Source organism: Caretta caretta, chromosome 20 (assembly GCF_965140235.1).
Source record: "Caretta caretta isolate rCarCar2 chromosome 20, rCarCar1.hap1, whole genome shotgun sequence".
NCBI classification, from domain to species: domain Eukaryota; kingdom Metazoa; phylum Chordata; order Testudines; family Cheloniidae; genus Caretta; species Caretta caretta.
Genome location: NC_134225.1, coordinates 16,477,133 through 16,500,643, shown reverse-complemented (window position 1 = coordinate 16,500,643; position 23,511 = coordinate 16,477,133). Strand labels below are relative to the sequence as shown.

The following is a 23,511-nucleotide window of genomic DNA, read 5'->3' as shown; positions in this document are numbered from 1 at the left end:
ATATGGAGTTTGTGAAGACAGAGCAGCAATCCAAGATGGCGTCTGAACGGCCATCTTGTGACCGCCATCTTGTTGTTTACGGTGATCATGGCCCAGTCATAACTGGATCCAACCGGTTTTTCCCGCCATTGGCAGCTCCCAGGACAATTTTACCTCAGACTGTTTCCACCCCGGCTGGGACTGTACCATGTTTTCCCGCCACTCCGTGCAGGAGGGGCCGGGACTGGCTGAGCAGTGGTACAGTCCGTTCCCTCCGGCCCTCCCCGCCCCCGGCAGCGCTGAAGGACGCCATTCCCGACGGGGCGAGACGGGCAGAGGCCGTTCGCTCCATTCGACCTGCTCCTGTTCCTGGGTACAACACGGGGCCTGGCTGCGGGGGGCTGGGTGGAGGGGGGGCGAGGGGCCTGGCTGATGGGGGGAGGCTGGTTGGAGGGGGGACTTGCAGCTCAGTGGGGGGCCCTGACTGGAGTGGGCTGAGGCCCCACGACCCCAACCCAGTCCTCGCTTTAACCCTGCCCGAGGCCCCCGCCTCCCTCTGCACCCCACGTGACCAGGTGGGGGTTCAGTGGGGACCTGCGTGGCCCTGTCACCGGTCGCCTGCCCCTTGGTGCCCAGGCCCAGCCCTCGCAGCGCCAGAAGTGGGGGGCTGCGGCGTTCGGCCGTCTTCAGCCTTGCAGACATCGACCCGCCAGCACCCCAGTTGCTTTATACTGAAATCAGTCACTGGGGGGGCTGGGCCCGTCCATCAGTGACACTAGGGGGGGCTGGGCCCGTCCACCAGTGACTGATTTCAGCGTCGCTAGGGGCTGTCGCCCAGCGTCACAGACACTCCCCAGAGCATGGCAGGGAGAGGCCAGGGCATGCCCAAAGTCAGGAGCAGAGCCGGGGCAGAACCCAGGAGTCCTGACTCCAGCCCCACCCCGCACACAGCTGAGTCCCACTTCTACCCATAGGGCTCAAGGGGACGTGGCAAGAGGCAGAAATGGCCCCGTCCGGGCTGAAGGCGGTGGTGCGCAAGAGTGAGTGCGGAGCCGGGGGGTCTGAGTGCAGAGCCGGTCGGGGGCAGGGTCTGGTTGGGTGTGGGTCTGGGGGGGCAGGGCCCAGTTGGGGGGCCCTGGGAGGGGCGCTCCTGGGGGTGTCTCACCCTTGGGGAGGATTAGGAGTCAGTCGGAGCAGAGAGCTCCCCCCCGCCTGCCTGTCATACACCAGGAAGGGGAGGAGGCTGTCTGCCCCACCCCCAAGGGCTGCCCCCTCCCATAGGAGCTGCACTTTGGGGGGGCATCATCGTCGTCATCTCTTTCCATCAGGATGACTCCCACCAGGGCCGGTGCAAGGATATTTTGTGCACTAGGCGAAACTTCCCAGGACTGGAATAGCTGCGGGTCAGGAGTGAGGAGCACCGGCGGAGCTGGGAGTGGGTGGTAGCCCAAGGCTGCCATAGCAGGGGGCTGCGGACAGGAGTGAGGGGCACTGGCAGAGCTGGGAATCGGGGGGGAGCAAAGGGCTGGAATAGCAGAAGGCTGCGGACAAGAGTGAGGGGCATCTGCAGAGCCGTGAGGCGGGGAACCCAGGACTGCAATAGCTGCGGGTCAGGAGTGAGGCAGAGCTGGTGGGGGACAGACCAGGGCTGGCATAGCAGAGGGCTGCGGACAGGAGTGAGGGGCACTGGCAGAGCTGGGAATGGGGGGGAGGAAAGGGCTGGGATTGCAGGGGCTCCAGTCAGTAGTGAGGGGCACTGGCACAGCTGGTGGGGGCAGCCCAGGGCTGGCGTGGGGAGCTGTAACTGCAGTTCAGGGTCGAAATGCCTGGGCGGAGTTGCGTGGAGAAAGCAGGTTCATGTCTGCCTTCACCATGTCTGGATCCAGTCTGTGCTGCCGGCCCCTTACCTTGCACTAGAGCTCCACGTGCCCCGGTGAACGGGGCGTCCGCATGCCGCAGGTGTAAAGGAACTGCAGGAAAGCAGCAGGGAGGCCAGCGCGTCCTGGTGCAGAATAGCCCCTGGAGCCTCATTAGGACCGAGCAGCCAAGTCCTGATGGGCTAGAGGTGGGGTAGGGAGAGGCATTGCTTGAGTTATGGTGGAAACATAGTGTGTTGGGCAGTGCACTCATGCACACCAGCTACCGGGAGTGGGAGTGAGAGTGAGAGCACAGGTCAGGGTCGTGGGGCTATTGCCCTACGGGGCCAGCCAGAATCAGGTGCTTCGTAGGGGTAAAACAAACAGATGTATTATGGTAGCACCCAGGAGCCCCAGTCATGGACCAAGGCCCCATTTTGCAAGGCGTTGTACATTATTCATTAGGTGTATTACGGTAGTGCCCAGGAGCGCCAGTCATGGGTCAGGGTACCATTATGCTGGGCACAACAAAAAGATGGTGCTTGGCCCAAAGAGCTGACTATCTAATTGCTTAGCTGGGCCGTGGAAGGTGCCCAGGAGACAGGCCGGCAGTTCTCTGAGCGGGGCATGCCTTGGAGGGGTTCTATGTGCAGGACTCAGGATTTGAAGTCTTTGTTGTGTTGTTGTCCCCCACACACTGTAGAGGGTCCCTGGATCCCCTCCAGTCAAGAGGTGCTGGACAGGATCTGTTCTCTTGCTGCACGGGGCCAGATCCTTAGTTCAGCTGTGCTCGTATCCAGCCTGGCAGAAAGGAAGGGGGATCAGACCCATGGCCCATCTAGCCTGTCACCCCACCACGATCGCCGACTGGGGGCTCGGCTAGGAGCACATCGCTAGCTGGCCTGAAAGCAGCCTCTGAGCCACTTCCCCGAGGGGTCCTTCCACCAGCCAGTGGGTCCTGGCTCAGGGCACAGCCGTCCCATCCGAGCCCCACCACTGATCCTCATCTCTTTCACTCGCAGAGATCCTCAGCGTTGTCCTTCACAGCGTGAAGAAGGAAAGAGAATGGAAGGTAAGCAGGCCTAACCTGTTGCCCTGGTGTCCCCCTGGGGATATGCTGTATCCATATATCATGCTCCTTCCCCTCCAGCCTCTTGAGATTCATTAGGAACCTGAGCTTTTCCAGGCTGGATCAGATCCCTGCTCTGTCTAGCCCATCATCCGTCCCCAGCTAGGCTTGGGTATGTCTGCCTTCCCACTGTGCTGGATCAGACCCAGCTTGTCCAGCTAGCCCCATATCTCCCCCCACACACACACACCGGATCAGACCACTGGGACCAGTGAATCAGCCTGGGTGGGAGGAGGAGCAGGAGAGTGCCAAGCATGGGGGCAGTATGCACCATTGGGCAGGCAGGTTATTGAGCCCCCGGCATGGACTGGGCTGGGGGATGTGGAGCAGCGGGTTAGGCCGGTGCGGCAGAGGGAGCATTCGGCACGGCAGGAAGGTGGTGGAGATGTTGGGCCAATGGCCTACAGGGCTTTCCTAGGGGAACACGGAGACTCCCCTCGTTCCATTTCTCTGTGCCCTGATCCTGGTTCTGTCCGAGGGCTGGGGAGCGGATATCTGGTGGATCGGAGCAGGGGACTGGGAGCTAGGACTCCTGTTCTGTCCCTGCCTCTTGCACTCACCCTGTCACCTGGGCGAAGAGGCTGATCTCCAGTCTAGGAGGATGGAACCATTCTGAATGGCCGGGTGTCCCAGGTTTGTCTCCTACATCTCGTACCAGCCACTCTGCTCGGAGCCGCTCTCCCTGTAGCTCCTCACGCAGTCCTTAGCACGGTCAGCTCAGCAAAGTGCAGACTTGGTACCGGCCCTGCTGCTCTGCTGTGAAAGGGCTGTGGAAGGGCTCTGCCATTAGCAGTCGCTCTGCTCCCTTGGCTGTGCTGTGGATGATGATGGTGGGCAGCTGGGCTCAGGGCAGTGACTAGTTCATCCGAAGTGGAGCGCTCCCCTCTCGCTACCCCAGGTGCTGATCATGGACCACCCCAGCACGCGCATCCTCTCATCATGCTGCACGATGTCCGACATCGTAGACGAAGGCATCACACGTGAGTGGCCCCTCCCTCCCGTCTGCTCCCCCCGCCAGGGCTCACCTCCCCATTGGATACACCTCACAGTCAGGGAGTTGACTTGTCTACATTCACGTTTGCATCTAGTTTCCCCGCTTTGCAGCCCCCTAGACGCCCTCCTTGCTATCGGTACCTTCCCAGCCAGGTCTAGTTCCCTTAGCCCGGCACTTTCAGCCCGTGGAGCCTCTTCACCGCTTTTCTCAGACTCCCGCTAACTCCTCGCTGCTCCTCCCCAATGCTGTGGGCAGGGACCTGGCTGGGGAGGGCGAATGCTGGCTCCCTGCTTTAGGGTGGAGGAGCCCTTGGGGTTGAGGGGCACAGAGCTGAGCCAGCACTCTAGCGGGGTGCCTCCAGCACAGTACAGAGGGCCATTCCTTCCCTGCTCCATACTGTGGCAGCATCGCAGCCCACGGCCCCACATCGAAGCGGCTGCTGCATTGTCGCCTCTGGAACGCCCCGGCCTGCTGCCAGCGAACATCACTGTGCCCCTTGGCTTCCCCTCCCCACATCCTGGTGGAGAGCGGCTGGGGCGGGTGGCTAGGACACACTGACCCGCGCCCAGTGTCTGCTCTCTCCTAGTTGTGGAAGATATTAACAAGTGCCGGGAGCCAATCCCCAGCCTGGAGGCCGTCTACCTGCTCAGCCCAGTGGAGGAGGTAGGAGCTCGGGCCTGGGGCAACTGGATGGGGAGCAGGGGAGACCCCGGGACAGCTCCTAGTGCTGCCTGGAGGTGGCGCTGTCCGGGGGGATGCGCAGCACAACGTCAGGATGGGAATGGGGCCAGTCAGGGCTCCCCAAGAGGCTGCTTCCCCAGAGCTGGGCTTCATGTTCTTTGCCACGTGAGGCACAGACTGTCCCCCAGACCTCTCCACAGTGCAGTCCTGTGGGGGTTGGATGGGCAGGTGCAGCAGGTGGAGAGAGGCGACCTCAGCTGAGACTCAAAGCGAAGGAGACTCGCTGAGGCAGAGGCTCAGGGAGCAGGGGCTGTTGGGGAGGAGGCTCCTGCATCTGCAGCAGCGAGGTGAGTGGAGGGAGACCAGGGGCAGGGGGCGCTGGCAGAGCAGGGTGAAGCCCAGAACCCGCAGGGGCTGCCCGCGGAGGGAGCGCTGTAGGAGAGGACTGCGAGCTGGGGCCTGGGGCTTGGGACAGGGCAGCCAGGTTCTCACCTGTCACAATGGCCGGTCGAGGGGTCTGAACAGGTTCCAAACACCCTGCCAGGCTAGCTGGCGTGGCGAAGCTGCAGGTGCCCAGCATGGCGCCCGGGGAGGGAGGGGGCCCTGATGGTAGTTGCCTGGGATTGCTGCTCGGCCGGCTGTTCCCTGGACACTGCTCAGAGCCCACTTAGTTCAGCAGCAAGGCAATGCCAGGCCTCATCTGTGGCCGGGCATGGACACTTCTGTGCCAGCAAGAGATGTGGCTGGGCCCTGAGGATGTCCCGGGCACATGGGCACAAGCCCTGCTCCAGGCAGGGAGGGAGCCCAGAGCCAGGGGGGTGAAAACCAGCCCACCTCCCGATGGCATCATGCTAGGCCCTGAGTCCCCAGGGCCTGGGCATGGGCTGGGCCATTTGAGCAGCAGGGAGGGGCCTCGGCAAGTGCTGACAACGCCCCTCTCTCCGCTTTGTAGTCCGTGCAGGCTTTGATCAATGACTTCCAGGGCACCCCCACCTTCAACTACAAGGCAGCTCACGTCTTCTTCCTCAGCCGTGAGTATTGGGGGTCCGGGGATCCCCCAGCTGGGAGCCTGGGCAGCAGCACACTGGAGCCTGTGTGTGGGGGGTCTCTCTCTGCCGGCAGGCCAGTGCGCAGCACCCTGATTATGCTCTGCCCTCCTGCAGGGGGATGCAGCCCCAGCAGGCCAGACTGAATGACCCCACCTATCCCTTCCCCCCCCTTCTCCCCCACGGGCCTGCCTCCAGCCAGCACGGCTCACAGACACCCGCAGCGTGTGCCCAGAAAGGCGGCCTCTTGCTACCATTCCCAGCATGCATTGCTCCATCAGTCCCAACTCGGTGGGGGGATGGGACACCACCAGAATACCCAGTGTGTCAGGGTCATATCTGCTTCTCCCCATTACAGCGGCAGGGGGAACCCAAGTCCCCGTTCCTCCTTGTGCATCATCCTGAGTTGTACACTCCGGTCACTCAGCCCTGCGGGCGGGCTGAGGGCAGGGTGTGAGATAGGGGCTGCATCGGAGAGATTGTGGCTCCCCCTCGCTGCTGATGCTGCAGAAGGCGAGAACCCGGCATGACTCTGGTTCGGGGGGGCTGGACTCATCGTTGACTCCTGTGTGGCCCTGCTGGCTTGCCCAGGTTCCCCACAAGCGTGCAGCACTACTGCCCCTGCTGTGCCCGTCCTGGCCCCGTCCGTGGGGGCTGGCGCTGTGCTGGGGGTCCTGAGCCCTGTGCCTGTCACTCCCACCCACTGCCTCTGCCTTGCAGCCTGTCCTGAGCCTCTGTTCAAGGAGCTGAGGAAGTCACGGATCACCAAGGTCATCAAAACCCTCAAGGAGATCAACATGGCCTTCCTGCCCTATGAGAGCCAGGTGAGGGGTGGCCGGGCTTTGGAGGAGCAGGTCCGCGGGGCGGATGGTGACGTACAACACCACACCCTTATTGTTTCATGTGGCTTGGCGGGGGAATCTTTCCCTTCTAGGGCCCCAGGTTTGACGCCAGCACAGGACAGCAGGGACTAGCTGGCTGCTCACACCCTGTGAGAGGTGGAATCGCTGGCTTGCACCTGGTGGGGATGGTAGATGTATGGGGGAGGAGGGCCCTGCCTCCCTGGCTTTACCAGCTCTTACTGATGGTTTATACTAGGCCTGCAAGACAGCCCGATACTCCACACGCCTGCCCTTTACCCAACCACCCCATCCCCTCCTTGTGTCATCAGTGGATTTCCCCCCTCCTGCCCCGAGGGGCAGGACTGTGGTGTCAGCCCCATTGCATTGATGGGGAAACTGAGGCACAGAGAGACATGAGCCTGGTCTACACACAAAAGCTTTGTTGGTATGGGTTTGTTACAGGGACATGAGAGAAAAAATCCCCCCTGTAACTGATGCAGCTGTGGTGGCAGAGCCCCTGGGTAGATGCCGCTACGCTGGCAAAGCAGTCCTTTCGCCACTCTAGCTGATTTCATCTGGGGTACCGGTGCCAGCTGTGCCAAGAGAAGCTTTGGCTGGTATAAGCTGAGTGTCCGTCAGGAGGCTTTGCTGGCTCACCTGTCCCGTTGCGCCAGCAAACCCTTCATGGGCTGATACTGTTTATTGGTGTCCAAGCACGTTTGTCCCAATGGCTCGTTCTGTTCGGCCAGTGAAATAAGCGACAGCGGCAGACGCGCCTTGATGCCGGGTTTGCCCGTGGCTATGCTGGGGCTTTCACCAGACTAGAAGCGTCGCCAAGCCCCCTCCCCCAACATTGAGGGCACCTGGGGGTCTGCAGCCAAGTAAGGACCTGAACCTGGGGCATCTTCATCCCAGGCTGGTGCATGAATCTCTGGCTCGCTATCCCTCTACCACAACAGGAGTGGCACTGGCAAAGGGATCTCTCCCTCACTAGGGGCTCACTACAGCTCCACCAGGCTGGCCTGATCCAACAGCGCATCTTAGGGGCGCGGTATGGGACACAGCTGGCCTGGCTGCAAGCAGTTGGCACCGGGGTCTGATCTCTGCTCTCCCCCGTCCCCAAGGTGTACTCCCTGGACAAGCCAAAGACCTTCCACAACTGGTTCAGCCCCCACAGCTTTTTTGAAAAGAACAAGCAGCTGGAGATGCTGGCAGAGCAGATTGCCACATTGTGTGAAACCCTGGAGGAGTATCCAGCCATCCGCTACAGGAAGTGAGTGTGCCCAGGGGAAGGGGTACCCAGCTATCCCCTATAGGAAGTGAGTGAGCCATGGAGAAGTACCCAGCCATCCTCTACAGGAAGTGAGCGTGCCCAGAGGGAGAAGGGTACCTGGCCATCTGTTACAGGAAGTGAGTGTGCCCAGGGGGAGGGGTACCCAGCTATCCCCTATAGGAAGTGAGTGAGCCATGGAGAAGTACCCAGCCATCCTTTACAGGAAGTGAGTGTGCCCAAAGGGCGAGGGTACCTGGTTACCTCCTACAGGAAGTGCGTGTGCCCCTCGGGGAGGAGCTGTTTCTGACCCACAGGGTTTGTCTTTGCTGCAGGGACCATGAAGATAACTTCCACTTGGCGCACGCTGTGCTGGCCAAACTCAAGGCGTTCAAGGCATACGAGCCCAGCATGGGAGAGGTGAGCGAGCTGTGTCGGCCACACCCTTGCCATGGGACAGAGCCACGGGGGAGCACATGAGAAGTAGAAGGAAGGAGGAGTGATTTAGAACCTGCTCGGAGATCCTGGCGGGGGGAGGGGTGGGGTCTAGACACCCTTGGAGATCCTGAGGGGTTGGCAGAACAATAGCATTCCCTGTGTGGCTGGACTAATGGCCCCAGCCCTTCTCTAACACTGGCTGTGGGCAGATCTCAAAGTGCTCTACAAAGGCTAATGTCCTTATCCCCTCTGTATAGATGGGGAAACTGAGGCACCAACTGGGGAAGTGTGTGCCCAGCACAATCTCTCTGTTTATAAACAGGGCAGTTCGGTCAGAGAACTAAGCTTCACACACAGAGCCTCTTCCACACCTGGACACTCCTGTCTGTGTGTGCTCCTACACTCATCACCATGGTATCAGAATCTCACTAATGAATTCAGCCTCCCAGGGGAGGCAGGGTGGCCTGTGTTACAGATGGGAAACTGAGGCATACAGGGAGTCTGCCAGAGCAGGAATAGAACCCAGCTCTCCCAAGCCTTAGCCACAAGTCAGCCCTGGCCTGTGGGCTTCCCCTAGCTCCTGCCATCCCCGTCCCACCCCCAGCAGAGGGGAGCTGCAAACCCACCCTGCCCTGGATTCTCACACGGGAAACCCAGTAGCTCCTACCCCCCTAGGAGAAGCAAAGTGATGTAAAATCCAAGGCCTGCCCAGATCTCTCCCTCCTGTTGCCTCCGCTCTTGCTTCCAGCCTTTGCTGAGCTGCTGGGAGACTGTGCACCTGTGACCAACTGGGAATGTTTGTAATATCTTTTATGAATCTGATGCGTGCCTCAGTTTCCCTATATATTTCCTGGCTTCTCTGGCAGGGGGTGAAGGGGAAGGATTCTTGGGGAAGGTAAGAGTCATGCCGGGGGTGGGGGGTGTCACCTCCCTGTCTTGGTGAAATGAAGAGAATCCAACACAGATCAGCCTGGGGGCCAGAAAGACCGTGCCGGCTCCAATGGCTCCTGGCTGGATGCTCCCAGCAGGGAATTGGAGCAGGGCCCCCAGCTCGAGAACACAGGGTTGGAAGGTTTGAGCTGGGGGATGAGTGCGGGAAGCTGGGAGCTCTCGCCTGAGAACTGATCAAGGTCAGGCCGAGGCCTGGTCTACACGAGGCAATTGGGTCGGTGCCACTGCGTCGCTTGGGGGTATGGGAAAGGCGGAGTCACTGAAGCGGAGCAGCTGAAGTGGTTTACATGTAGACAGGCCCTGAGTGAGAGACCCGGAGCTGAAAACAGGTTTCTCTGCAGCTCGGCCAGGCTCTGGGCTGACCAGAACGGCCTCTTGCTTTAACCTTCAGTGGGCTGGGCTGCCCAGGCTGGGGTCCAGGTGCCTAAGAAACCCAACTGTTCTGGTCTCCAAAGCCACCCAGCCCGCAGTCCCGGCACCCTGGGGCCTTGTCTGCACTAGTCCCTCTTGCTTTGATGTTTCCCAGCTGCCAGCCCTGAGGGGTAGCTGGGACAGGCAGTGCTGTGGCACCCACCAGTGCACTAACCACCCCTCTGCTCTGGGCAGGGTGGGGTGACCCGGTGGTTACGCCAGCCCCCATCTGCACTCGGGGATCCCTCCAGCAGAGCCGAACTGGCAAAGGGTGTGAGCAGAGTCCCGTGGGGGGTGGGGGCGGGGGCTGAGCATAGCAACCCATCCAGGCTGGGTAGGGCTAGAGGGGAATGATGGTGCCAGCTCTGGGTTCATGTCCCTGCTCTGCCACAGACTCCCTGTGTGACCTTGGGTGAGTCACCCAGCCCCTCTGGGCCTCCATCCCCCTCTGCAATGGGGTGACAGCCCTGCCCAGCCCCACGTGCATGGGGGGGCAGGATGCAGCAATGATAGTGCTACAGTGGTGGGGGCCAGATACTCCTCCAAGAGAGGCGCTCCCCCGTCAGCCTCAACCCATTTACCCAGAGGCTGTGGAGACCTGCCAGGCGGATGGGTGGTGGCCGGTCCGACGTTCTGCTCCCGAGCGTGGCTGAAAATCGGGCCACGTAGTGAGGTGGGACAGTTGGGATAGCATCAGGGGCTGTACGTCCCCACCCCACCCACCCCTGACTGTCTGTGCTACCCAGCAAAGAGCAGACGCAGCCCCTTGCCGAGGTGCTCCTGGGTGGGCTTGGGTTCCACTGGGGCTGCTGGAGCCGGTTTCAGAGCCGTCTGCCATGAGAGCGCAGGGCTGGTCTCCTATCGCCACCTGCTGCGCAAAGAGGGCAGTGCATGCTGATCAGGCAGGAAGCGGGTGCTGGGCCAGCCCCCCCATGATGTGGGTCTGAGATGCTGACCATTTGAGTGGTCTCTGTCCAACTGGATGCTGGGGGGCCACACAGGTTGGGACTGGGGAGCTAGAGCTTCATATGGGGTCCCAGCTCAGATGCAAGGTGAGGCATAGGGATAATGTCCTGTCGTCCCCCTCTGGGACCTTGTATCAAAGAGTCTCTGGGCCTGGTGTTGGTTAATGATAGACTAGCCAGGCCCTTCTGGTGTAGTTCCCCCCGTCCCCACACAGCATATGGAGCAGGGGGCAGTCAGGGAGCTGCCTTGTAAGGGGCATGCTCCCGTTGGTGGAGAGGCACGAGCAGAGAGCATGCTTGGGGGAGGGGGGCATTGCTATTTGCATGAGGGGCAGGTAGCCCGTCCCCGCAGGGGGCGTTGCAGTGCAGCTGGTCAGGGCAGGACCCCAGGGCACGTCCCAGCTAGCTTGGGGGGTGTCTCTTGGCTTCCCCCTGGGGATGGGGGCTGGGCCACAGAGAGGGTGGGTAGTGAAGTTTCAGGCCACCAGGGCCCATTGGATTGTGCAGTGTAAGCCAGGCCAGGAACCCTCTGCCAGAGCAGGAGGTGACGGGTTTCTCTCTCCTTTGCCCCAGGGCCCCGACAAAGCCCGTTCTCAGCTGCTGATCGTGGACCGAAGCTTCGATCTGGTGTCCCCACTGCTGCACGAGCTCACCTACCAGGCCATGGCCTACGACCTGCTCAGCATCGAGAAAGACACCTACAAGTAGGGCCTGGCTGCCAGCAGGGGGCGCCCCGCACCCCTCCTCAGGCGGGCTGGGGGGGATGTGGCCCAGGCACCTGCACTGCTCCGCAGCCCCCACGCTCGGGCGAGGGGTGCCGCAGCCTGACCCCATCTCCCCCCTGCAGGTACGAGACGACGGGTATCAGCGACTCGCAGGAGAAAGAGGCGCTGCTGGACGAAGACGACGAACTCTGGGTGCAGCTACGCCACATGCACATCGCTGACGTCTCCAAGTGAGCGCGCTCGGCCCTGCCCCCTGACGCACCCCTCCATGCCCCGCCCATCCACTGGACATACCCCCCCGTGCCCCACCCAGGGCCAGGACCCATCCCCCCCCCGGACACACCACTCCATGCCCCACCCAATGCCAGGACACCCCTGGACACACCCCTCTGTGCCCTGCCTAGTGCCGGGTCTTGCTACTCCCCCCCACCTTCGGCACACCTCTCCCCTCCCCACCCAATGCTGGGACCCCCTACCCCCACTTTGGCACAGCCCTCCCCTCCCCGCCCGCTGCCAGGACTCTCCCCTTGGACACACCTCTCCCACCCAGTGCCAGGACAGCCCACCCCGTTGACACACCCCTCCCCCTCTTTTCCAGTGCCGGGACTTCCCCCATCCTCCCCTTCAGACACACCCCTCCCCTTTCCTTCCCACCCAGTGCTGGAACCCCATTACCCCTTGGATACACTCCTCTCCCACCCAGTGCAGGGACACCCACCCCCCGCAACACACCCCTTTCCTGCACAGTGCCAGGGCCCCCCCTCCCCTTCCCACCCAGTGCTGGAGCTTGTCCCTCAGACATACTCCTCTCTGAGTGCTGAGACCCCCTGGACCCAGCCCCTCTCCCCAAAGGACCCCTGAGCGCTCCCTTCCAGAGCCACTGTCCACATCTCCTCTTGGTGATCCGCCTGGACACTGTCTTCCCCCGATCCCAGGGTCTCCCCATGCACCTTACAGCTCCCTTGAGTGAGTCCCTCACCGACCTCCTGCTGGGCCTGCCGCTGGCCCCAGGCCCCCCCAGCAGGGCGCCAGGAGCCCCCAGAGGTGCACTGAACTCTGCCTTGGGGTAACTTAGGAAGAGGGCCTCCCCCAGCCTGTCTGAGGCTCTTGAGGCAGAGAACCCTGGTGCCTGTGGGGCGGGGGCTCCATCCCCTGTAGCATAGGACAGGGTACCCCCTACCTCCAAGGCAGTGCCTGGCTCCGTCCTGACCCCTCTCCCTGCTGCAGGAAGGTGACGGAGCTGCTGCGCACCTTCTATGAGAGCAAGAGGCTGACCACGGACAAGGTGCGGCAGGGGTTGGGGGGAGCGATTGGGGAGTTCAGGCCGGAGGGACAGGGGGACCCATCCCACTGCCACTGATGGGGAGGGGAGGCTTCCCTGCTGCCCCAGGAGGGGTTGGCGGGGGCAGGGGGGCTGTCCCATTGCTCCCAGGGTTTGCCTGTAAAGGGCTTAGAGGTGTATGTGGAGTCCCCTGCCCGCCAGCCAGAGCTCTGGAGCTCCCCACAGTGGGGGAGGGCAGAGGCCCACGGGGCGGAGTCAGACAGCAGGATCGGGACCGCGCAGGGAGAGCTGCAGGGAGCCAACGCTGGCATCTCCCTGGCCCGCTGCTGCTTTACACCTTGAGGGGTGCTCGGGTTGCGGGGCTCCCGTCTCGTTCCAGCTGGCCTGGAAAGGGCAGGTCTAACCTAAGCCGCAGCCACGCATGGCCTGAGTGACCCGCCCTGCTGCCTCTGCCCTGCAGGGGGCTCCAAGCGCTGGGAGCGGCCGGGATCTCACCACCGCCTCCCTCCAGGCCAACATCGAGGACCTGTCCCAGATCCTGAAGAAGATGCCCCAGTATCAGAAGGAGCTGAACAGGGTAACGGGGCTGGGCTTTTAGTGGGCAGGGGGCAGGCTATTCAGTGGGGCTGATGGGAGGGGCAGGGTGCTCTGTGGGGCTGGTGAGGGACAGTAGGGACTCTCTTGGGGGGCAGAGCACTCTGTGGCACTCCGCTTTACTGCCTGATGAGAGCTGCTGACCTGTCCTGTTGGGCAGAGCCATTTTCCCCCCAGGTGCTGTGTGGCACCATGGGCAGCAGCCTGCCTGTCAGTGCCCAGAGCTGCCACGTTAGCCCCACCAAGGGCAGCCCTTGGGTAAAGCCCGTGCCTTGCTGCTGCAGCTCTCGGGAGAGGGCCTTGGTGAGCTTCCAAACCAGCCTATTGGAGCCACTCCTGGTGCCACTGAGCCATGTGCCGACAGAAAGCTCCTGGCCACTGGCACAGGTACCCCGACACCTGCTGGTCTCCAAGCCCCCAACCTCATGGTGACTAATAGAGAAGCCGTGGGCTGTTTTGGAAGCTGCTCCCTCGTTCTGATCCTCCCCTCCCGCTGCCCCGCTCCACCCCAGAGGTGGCTGCACATCAATCCCTATGTGGCAGCCCTATATGGTGGCTGGGCAAAACAATCCCTATATGCTCGGCTTCTACAGCCAATTGAGGCTGCCCCTCTGGCCGAGGGGCCCTCCTTGTGGGTTGGGAGGTGCAGGTGCTCTGGACCAGCCAGTGATACGGTAAACTCCCCCTGTGCCCCGGTCTCTCCCCACAGTACTCCACGCATCTGAACCTGGCCGAGCACTGCATGCAGCACTTCAAAGGAACAGTGGAGAAGCTGTGCAGCTTGGAGCAGGTGGGTCTGTGGGTAGAGCCTGGCTTGGGGCAGAGTCTGGCTCATGGACTCAGCCCGGAGAGAGGGGTCTCAGAGCTGCAGGCTCGCTGGAGCCAGGGTCAGCCCCTCCATGCAGCACCAGGGGTGCAGAAGGAGGACATGGGGCTCGGGTTACTCCCTGGGGGCCAGTTGCTCACCCCAGAGGGAGCTGACCCCAGGGAGGAGGGGGCCCTGGCACGGGGTAGGCGAGCTGTGGGTCAGGGGGCCGTCACATCTCCCATCCTGCTGCGTGGGCGGGAGGAAGCAGAGTGGCCTGACCTGGGCCTTGTGTGTGCGCCCCCTTCCCCCTGCCCCCAGGACCTGGCTATGGGGACGGACGTGGACGGGAAGAAGATCAAGGACCCCATGAAGATCATCTTGCCTGTCCTGCTGGACCCCAGCGTGCAGGCCTACGACAAGATCCGCATCATCCTGATCTACATCTTCCTGAAGAATGGTAATGCCACAGGCCTGCAGGGGGAGCACTGCGGGGCCTGCTGCTGCAGGGGGGTGCTCCTGGAGGTGGGGCCCAGGCCTGTGGGGCTGGTGGGGAATAGCACTGCTCAGACTGGCAAGCCCTCCTGCTATGCAGGGCGCCCCCCGGCCAGCCGCTTCCCAGGGCCTGTGTCCAGCCTGGCTCTACAGCCCTGTCTTCCCTCTGCCCACCTCTCGGTGCCTGCAAGCCTGCCAGTGCACCACGCCCATGCTCCGATCTGGGGTCAGATCTGGCGGCCTTTGCTCCCTGCTACTGTCTTCCGAGCAGTGTCCGCCCTCCATGCTCCCCCAAGCCCGTTCTCTGCAGGGAGGGAGGGAGGATGGATACACACACCCAGAGCAGCCCCCCAGCCCGTTCTCTGCAGGGAGGGGGGACTTCCCTCCCTTCCTGCAGGCTGTTCAGATACCATGTTGTGTCTTTGAGCCTCCTGCAACCAGTCCCCTGCCCACCCCTTGTGTCATCCCTGCAGCAGCTCCCTGCTTCTTGCCGCATCCAGCCCCTTCCCCAAACTCACCAGGGCCTGGGGAACCTCCCTGACCCTGACACTTGGCACAGTCCCTCTTCCCCCATCGGTTCCTATCCCATGCTGGCTCGGTGGGGCAGGGCCCTGCTCCGGGGCCCTTCCTGTAACCCTGCTCAGGCACTGCCCCTGTGCCCATTGCTCAGGCCAGGGTGCCCTCATGGGGCTCCTCTGGCTGCCTGGCTGCCCAGTTTCCTGGCAGGGGGTGCTGTGGAGTTGCCAGGCCTCCCCGTCTGCACTAAGCAGCAGTAAATGGTTTGGGGGGGCAGGGGTGGGGCACGTTGCCCTCCCTCCAGCTCAAGGCCTCACAGCCTTTAAGAGCCAGGCCTTGGCTCTGACTCTGCACCTGACTGGCCGCAGAAGGAGGAGCCCAGATCAGGGGGATGGGGGCTCCCATTGCACTGCCAGGGGGAACTAGAGAGACCCCTGACCCCAGCGCCTGAGAGAACCTGTTGAGGGAGGAGCAGCAAGAACCTAAATTCGATCATTAACTGTGTGGGGTCCAGTGGGTTAGAGCGGATGGTGCTGGGAGCCAGGATTCCTGGGTTCTATCCTCAGCTCTGGGAGGGCAGTGGGGTCTAGTGGGTTAGAGGGGGGCTGGGAGCCAGGACTCCTGGGTTTACCCTCAGCTCTGAGAGGGGTGGGAAGAGCAGGATCTCAGGATTTGATCGGGGAACTAGGACTCCTGGGGCCACGGACTCATGTGCCTGGGCTGTGGGTGCGTCCCGGGGTGCTAGCACTGACCTGTCTGTCCCTGTGCAGGTGTGGACAAGGAGAACCTCACCAAGCTGATCCAGCATGCCAACATCCAGCAGCAGAGAGACATCATCAACAACTTGAAGTTCCTGGGCATCTCTCTCACGCCTGGGGTAAGGGACTGGGGCCAGGGGCCAGCAGCTGTACCCATGCCAGGGGGCAGCTCTGTGCTGCACAGGGGAGCCCAGGCCATCCTGGAGGTGCCCCTCTATGGCAGTGACCTACTCCCAGCACAGAGGTGGCCTCTGTCCCTGTACAGTGGGGTGACGCCCTCCCCATATGAGGGTGACCCCTGAGTTACTCCCCATCTGGGGTGACTTCTTCTGCCCCTGCAGAGGATACTGGAAGTCAGGACCTCAGATCGCCAGCGAGCTGGAACTGGTGACCACTGCTTGGGGTGGCCATGCGGCGAATGGGGGGAAGCAGCTCTGTTCTCCCATCAGTCTCTCTCGCCTCCTCTCTCTCTCTCTCTCTCTCTCGCTCAGTGATCCATTCTGTTCTTTTCTCTGCCTCTCCCCTGCCAGCCTGGCTGGCGCGACTCAGGTAGGCAGCACTCTCCCTGTCTGCCCCCGTTCCCACCCCGCACCTCCTCCCTGCTGCCTCTCACCCCCTCTCCCTTCCTCCCCCAGAGCGGGCAGCTGCGACCGGAGAGGAAGGTGCGGCTGGAATCCAGCTACCAGCTCTCCCGCTGGACCCCCATGCTTAAGGACATCATGGAGGTACCGGGCCATCTGCTTCCTGGCCTTGGGGGTGGGGTTGCAATTGGCAGGCTGGGCCCAAGGGGGAGGGGTTGGTTTGGGGTCAACCATGTGTAGAGCCCTTCATATCTGTGCACCATTTCTGCGGATAGTGGATCAGCTGCAGATACAACCATGCAGGGCTCTACTCCCCAGCAGTGCCTGGCCCGTGGCGTCCGGCTCAGGCAGCCTGGGGGACGCAGCGCGCTCGGGGCCGCTGGCCCGCAGCCAGTGGCTGGGCGACAGGTCGGAGTCGGGGCTGTCCAGCACCCACTCGCTCCGCCACGCTGCTTCCTGTCCAGCAGCTCGAGCAGCACCAGTGTCCCCACCAGCTCCTGGGCAGCAGGATTTGGGATTGGAGTGGGTGGGGCCCCGGCGCCCCACCCCTCCACCCCACTGTGATGCAACATGCTCTGCTGCTGCTGTGTACTGTTGCTCGTGACCCCCCAGGAGGGCACGTGATGAGACACCTCTTCCCCCAAGCCCCCACCCCCTCCAAACTGCCCCTTCTCCTCAAGACCCCGCCCCCACACTGCCCCTTCTCCTCAAGACCCCGCCCCCACACTGCCCCTTCTCCTCGAGACCCCGCCCCCTCCACGCTGCCCCTTCCCTGCAAGACCCCTTCCCCAACCTCGCTAGCTGCTGCCGGTGAGGATGCGGATACAGGTAAAAGGCGGCTTGTGGATCGCGGGCTGATGCACATCCACACTTTTGTATCTGTGCAGGGCTGTAGCCATGTGAGGGGCTCATCAGAGAGTCCTCTCCTGCTGCCGTCCTTAGGGGTCTTAAATCATAGACACGAGTGCAGGGGAGTTGTCTTACTCGGTGCTGAGATGCTGCCACCTCTGGGGTGGGCCATGGGCGGTTTATACAGCGGTCCCTCACCGGAGCTGAATTCTTCCAAAGGAGTGGCAGGCAGCTCTTAACAGCCGCCCAGCAGCACTGCCCGAGAGTCTAGGGCAGGAGGTGATCAGTGTGTGGGGCTGGAAGTGCAGGGGATCCAGGCAGCACACTGTCATGACTGGCACTGGAATCTGAATGGCTGGCAGGGTCCTTGGCCTAACCTCCAGTGAGGAGCAGCTGTTTGACGCTCATCTAAAGGATGAACTCCTGCAGCACAGTACTGGTCTCGCCCCCTGCAGACCCCCGCCCCGCTTGCTCTCTGCAGTACAGCGCCCCCTAGCGTCGCACTGGGGTCAACACTGACTGCCAGGGGAGAGTGCCCCCTGCTGAGCCCTCCGCCTGCTCCCTGCAGTACAGCGTCCCCTAGCGCCGCACTGGGGTCATAGAGCACCCTCTGCTGACTCACTCGCACCCCCAGCACCCAGTAGCTTTTCCTTAGAGGTTTCCTATCCAAGCACTGCCTGGGCCCAAACCTGCTTAGCTTGTGAGAGGTGACATGGTCACTCCATCCCCTAACCCTTGCAGGGGGCTGAGCCCCTCATTGCCCTGTCCTGTGGGGCACTCCTCAAGAGGGTGGGGGGGCACACTTAGTTGCCTTCAACCTACTGGCTTGGGGCTCCTCCAGGCCAAGAATTAACCCCCTGACCGGAGCTCCTGTCCCTGGCAGATCACAGGTGGGAGGCTCCCAGGCCCTTGTTCCAGTGTTGTGATGGTTCCTCCTGTGGGATTTTGGGGCAGGCAGTTGCGGTAGCCTCAATCCCACGCCTAATCCAATCGGGGTGCCCCCTCTCTGCGCCAGCCACAACTTGGCAGGCCTTAAGCTTCCCTGTACAAGTCAATGCAGCAGACTAATGTAAAAGCCCCTATTATGTGGCATTAGGATGTATCATATCCTGGGCCCCCTGCGTGCCTGGGACACACCTCATGGAGCAAGAGGCAGGGCCTGGATCTGCCCGCAGCAGGAAAGGGGCACTGAGGGCAGCCCCCTGCCTCTCTCCCTCCACCCCCCAAATGAGGGGCCCTGGATCTGGCTGCAGGAGGTCTCCGCCCTCCTCATAACGGTGGATGGGTGGGGAGTTCACAGCAGGGCACTGAGCAGCTGAGGGGGATGTGGGGAGATGGGGGGGCATCACTGGAGGAGTCAGCGTGTTCTTTGCTGGCTCCCCATGCCCCCCCCTGGAAAGGGGGCCCCAGGCTGCTCCCCCCAGGGACTGTCAATCATTCAGTGAGGAGCCGTCCCAGCCCCTCCACCCCAATGGGGCCTGGCTTGGCCACCAGATCCAAGGTTCCTGCTGCTTGGCCCCTGCTGATCTGTCCTCCCCCCACCCCCCCACCCCCTGCCAGGACATCATTGAGGACAAACTGGACAAGAATCTGTGGCCCTTTTTGTCGGACCCGGTCCCTACCACCAGCTCCCAGGCTGCTGTCAGGTAAGGCTGAGCCTGGCTGGGCTGTGGGTGGCAGAGCCCTGACACACACACCCCAGAGTGTAGGAGCCTCTGTGCCTGGGAGTGTGTGGTCAGGACCCTGCCCTCTACGGGGGAGGGGATGTCCAAGAGCCTGGAGCCCTGGAACCCTCTTACCATGTCCCCCGCACCCCAGCAGTCCCTCAACACACCAGGGCCCAGGATGGAGGAAAGGGACTGGCCGAGCTTTAGACAGACCCCCAGCCCAGCGCAGGTGCCACCCTCCCCTACTCCCTCTTGCCTGCTTTGGGACTCCTGCCCCACTCCCTTGGGCAGGGCCTGCCCCGCAGCCTCCTCCAGGCCCTGCCCTTCCATCTGGCATTCCCTCAGCGAGCCCCTGGTATCCACACTGCCCCTCTCTCCCCCCAGCGCCCGCTTTAGGCATTGGCACAAGAACAAGCCAGCGGCCGAGTACCGGACGGGCCCGCGCCTCATCATTTACGTGCTGGGTGGGGTGTCCATGTCTGAGATGCGCTGTGCCTACGAAGTGACCCCGGCCATCAAGGGCAAGTGGGAGGTGGTAATCGGTGAGTGGGGCGAGTCCTGGGGGAAAGGGCGGCTGGAATGGAGAGTTGGGGGACCCCCTGGGAGGGGGAGACCCTAGAACTGCCTGCCCAGCACCCACAGGGCTCCCATGCTACCCTCTGTCCTCCCACACCCAGGGGCCTGGGAACAGATGTGCTTGCCCCACATGGCCTGTATCTAGCCGCCTGATCTCCTGGCCTCTGTCTCCCCAGGCCTCTCATTGCCCAGGGACCATGTGTGGGGCCCCAGTCAGACACCCCCAGTTACTCCCATAGGGATATGGCTCACCCCCTGCACACACCCCTCGAAGACCCAAGGGTGAGGAACACTGTCAGCGCATGGATTCTTGCCTGGCTGTGCAGGGTACAGCGGCACGAGGGGTGCGGTGCCAGGCCAAGGGGGATAGGAGACAGTCCCTCCCCCCCTGCACTAGAGCAGGGTCCAGCTGCAAGGATGGGGGTGATGGTGATGCCAGCCACATACCTGCCTCACTGTGCCCACCACTGCCAACCACCTCTCTCTCCCCCAGGTTCCAGTCACATCCTGACCCCCAAGCTCTTCCTGGATGACATCCAAACCCTCAACCAGCTGGACCCCGAGGAGGCCTAGAAGCAGCCCCCTCCCCCCAGAGACTCTGCCCCCCACAGTTTGCTGCCCCCAGCTCCACCTGCTCTTCTCAACAAGGCATCTTCCCCCCTACTCTTGGCTGCGGTGTCAGTTCTTGGGCGGGGGGAGGACCCCCAGGCTGCTTGGCTGTTCGGGCAGGGGGCAGGCCAGGCTTCCTCCCTCTGGCACAGCCTCTAGGGCCATTACCCTTTGTGCCCCGTGGCCACCCTGCCCCCGATTGGGTAGGAGAAGAGTCAGGCTCCATTATCTACCAGCTTCAGCCATTCCTACCTCCCCTCCCTGGGACCCAAAGCACAGCCCCTTTCCCTCCCCCTCCTGTCACCCCTCTGCCAGCGATGGGGGGCGCACAGAGGCTGCTTCCAGCATCTGGCTTTGGGGGGGGTGGTGTGACCCAGCCACTGAGCCCCAGGCTGTGTCTGTCCAGTCTGAAAAGAGTTAAAGAGACCCCCCCCCTTCTGCCCCCATATCATCCCCATTCACCGCCTTGAGGTGCTGGCCCAGCCCTGGCTCCCTGCACCCCTCCCATCACAGCCTGGCACCCTGGCCTCTTGGCCCTGTCCCCCAGTGGGGACCTCGGCTCCTGAAGGGGGGAGGGGTCCTAGCAGGAGTTGCAGTCAGAGTGCCCAAGTAAGTGGGGGTGGAGCCAGGACTGCGTAGGAGGCGCGTCCAGGGTTGGTCAGCAGCAGGTAGAGTGACCAGATGTCCCGATTTTATAGGGACAGTCCTGATATTTGGAGCTTTTTCTTATCTAGGCTCTTATTACCCCCCACCCCTTGTCCCTATTTTTCACACTTGCTGTCTGGTCACCCTAGCAGCAGGGCAGAGCGGGCTCGCCACCTGATGGGCCTGGATCAAATGCCCCTGCCCAGTGGCAGACACCTCCCCACTGCCTTTCCCTGGGTATCAGAGCCACGCCCTGGGCACCTGGAGCCCCAGCTCCATCTGAGGCAGCCAGCTCCAGCCCCCTTGGGTCTGATCAAGCCCTGAGCCAAGCCTCACCCCCTGAATCCCACGGGCCCTAGAGATCCTCTCCCTCTTGCCTGCCAGGCGGGCTGTGCTGGGGCAAGCGCTGGCAGGAGCGATCCCAGGTAAAGGCAGTGACCTCCTTTACTGGGAGTGACCTCCAGGGGGTGGGGGGCGCAGGGGGAGAGTTTGTTTGTTCGCAGCTCTGAGCCCCTGCCCCCCCCACCCATTATCACAAAGTCAGTGCTGGCCCTGCCCCTGGCTACTGCCCTGCTGGGCATGTGCCTGGGCCAATGAAGTGCATTGCCAAAGGCTGGCCGAGGTCTCTGCTGCTGTTCACAGGCAGGGGAAGGGAGGGCACAGGGCGGGGCGGGTGGCTGAGGGCCCAGGGAGCGGGATCTCCCCAACTCCCCCTCCAGCCCTGCTGCAGGTCCCAGGTGTCCTGGCTCCGAGTCACCAGGCCAGCGCTGCCTCCTCACACCTGGGAGCAGGGTGGGGCAGTGGCTGCTCCTTTCACTGTTGGACTAGGGCCTGGGGGCAGCTCTGCTCTGGCCTGTGGTCGCCCCCTGCTGGTGCAGTGCTGGCTCACCCAGCCGTGCCCCAGAACCTACATAGTTCCCTGTGGCCCCCTGCTCCTAGTGCCTTGTTCTGCCTCTGGTCCGTGTGTGAGGGGGACCAGGAGGGAGCCTCAGGAGTCCCCTCAAGCTAGCTATGGGGTCCCCATCAAGTGTGGGGTTGGGACAGGCACTGAGCGAGCACCAGGGCCCAGCCCCCACGCTGACCCCCACAGGGAACCATACCCACCCAGCCCCTGCCCCTCCCAGAATCAGAGCTGGAACCCAGCCCTCTGCGTCCCAGCCCCTGCTCTAACCACTAGCCCCTGCTTCCCGCTCAGATGTGGGACAGAACACCTGCCTCCTTGGTCCCCCTCTAGGGCTTGGTCTTTGCCCCAACCCCCACCTCCTCCATCCTCCTGTGCCTAGAGCTGCCCCAGGGTCCCACCACCCCGGCTGCTGCTGGCCCCCAGCTCTTGGGGCCCTATTCCTGCGCTGGCAACTGCATTGTGTGAGCAGCTGTGTAGGCTCGTCCCGCCAGCCAGGCCAGGGCTCCCCTCTGGCACCCTCTAGCCTGTGCCAACAGCTGGGGGTGCAGTGGCAATGTCCCCAACCCCCCCCTCGTTGGAGGGTGAAAGGAGCCAAGGAGGGGCTGTGAGAGAGCCCCATTCTCCTACCCTTCCCGCACCCTGCTCCCCCGGCTCAGCTCGGAGACTCGTCCTGCCTCTGTAGTCACTGGGCATGGGGGTTAGCGCCCTCAGCAACCCCACCCCCACCAGCTGGAGACAGTGAGAGACCAGTGCCAGGTCAAGGACCTGCCCCAGGTCCCGGAGGAGTATGGGGGATCAGGGCCCAGAGCAGGGGTGACCGTGGTGGGGGATCAGACCCATCACTCATGAGGGTTGGGGGTTGTCTAACTTCTCCTCTCAACCTGCTCGCAGGCTGTGGCCCCTCCTGCCCTCTCCCAGCCCATCCCCTGCTCCCTTGGTGCCCAGGGGGCACTCAGCCAGCCACACATGGTCGCGCACCCCATGAGGTGGGAAGGAGGCTTCAGGCCTGTGAGCTGTGCTGTGCCAAGGACCAAACCCAGCTTACCCAGGTCCTGGGAGATTTTTGTGATGCACAGAGTCACTGCTCTGGTTGCCTGTGACCCCTCCCGCCCTGACCTGCGGTGTCCCAGCCAGGCCAGTTGGGGCGGGGGCGGAGGGGGGGAGTAGCACGGCTATTGCAGGCAGCTGGGGAGGGCGGGGAGCTGGAGGGCACTGACTTGACCGTGCAGCCATGGGTTGGGGCCTGGGCTGAGCCAGGTTTGGCGCAGGGATGGCCTGGCTGGGCGCGCCCTGTTTGTGATCATCTGGGCCTGGCCTAGGCCATGTTAGGCTAGCACCCCTTCAAGCCCAGTGCCCCTGGCTGGTTCACGGGAGGGCAGGCGGCTGCTTCCCAGCCCAGCTGGGGGCTGCCCTGGGTGGGAGACAGGCAGAGGGAGAAAATGCAGTTCCTCTCCGCAGCAGGAGGGGACCTGCCAGGTCAGACACTCTCAGCCTATGCGCCCCCCTGCAGCCCAGACTCTGCATTGCACCCCTCCTGTGCCCCTACCCATCTCACCCTGCCATGGCTCCCCAGCACCTGCCAGCCTCAGAGTGCCCCAGGCTTGGCAAAAGACGATCCCAGCCCCCCAGGGGGCTTGGAAAATGCCCAGCAGCACCCATGTGACATGAAACCTCAATAACAGGCACCCAGAGCGGGAGTGACTCACATGGATTTGGGGGCAGAGCTGGGCATGGAACCCAGGAGTCCTGCCTCCCAGCCCCTGATCTAACCCCTAGACCCTACTCCCCTCCCAGAGCTCAGCACAGAACCCAGGAGTCCTGCCTCCCAGCCCCCCTGGCTCTGCCCATCCTTCTCTCCCCTCATACTCCTGCTAATAATGGCACACGCAGCCTGCTGGGGAATGTGCCCCGGCACAGGTCAGTCCCATAGAGCCCAGCAGGCC

General features: G+C 62.7%; 1 protein-coding gene across 2 annotated transcripts; it reads left to right on the top strand.

Moving 5' to 3' along the window:
- The first annotated feature begins 273 nt into the window (after nt 1-273).
- On the top strand, nt 274-20,073 carry LOC125629870 (syntaxin-binding protein 2-like). 2 transcript variants are annotated; one of them, XM_075121637.1, is made up of 20 exons: nt 274-352; nt 954-1,019; nt 2,858-2,907; nt 3,863-3,944; nt 4,545-4,621; nt 5,592-5,670; nt 6,406-6,509; nt 7,652-7,800; nt 8,133-8,217; nt 11,136-11,266; nt 11,410-11,517; nt 12,515-12,572; nt 13,081-13,146; nt 13,873-13,953; nt 14,290-14,428; nt 15,750-15,856; nt 16,373-16,462; nt 18,728-18,813; nt 19,219-19,376; nt 19,904-20,073. In XM_075121637.1, the coding sequence occupies exons 2-20, from the start codon at nt 983-985 to the stop codon at nt 19,981-19,983; spliced, it is 1,767 nt and encodes a 588-aa protein (XP_074977738.1). In that variant the 5' UTR covers nt 274-352; nt 954-982; the 3' UTR covers nt 19,984-20,073. The 2 variants fall into 2 exon arrangements, with proteins under 2 accessions (XP_074977738.1, XP_074977737.1); XM_075121636.1 differs by lacking the exons at nt 18,728-18,813; nt 19,904-20,073 and having other exon boundaries at nt 13,030-13,146; nt 19,219-19,312.
- The last annotated feature ends 3,438 nt before the right edge of the window (nt 20,074-23,511 follow it).

Excerpts from the sequence above, each read along its gene's own strand:
- LOC125629870 (XM_075121637.1), top strand. The coding sequence starts at position 983 with ATGGCCCCGTCCGGGCTGAAGGCGGTGGTGCGCAAGA. Across the intron at positions 4,622-5,591 it reads TGCTCAGCCCAGTGGAGGAG|TCCGTGCAGGCTTTGATCAA; the intron begins GTAGGAGCTCGG and ends TCCGCTTTGTAG. Across the intron at positions 15,857-16,372 it reads GCATCTCTCTCACGCCTGGG|AGCGGGCAGCTGCGACCGGA; the intron begins GTAAGGGACTGG and ends TTCCTCCCCCAG.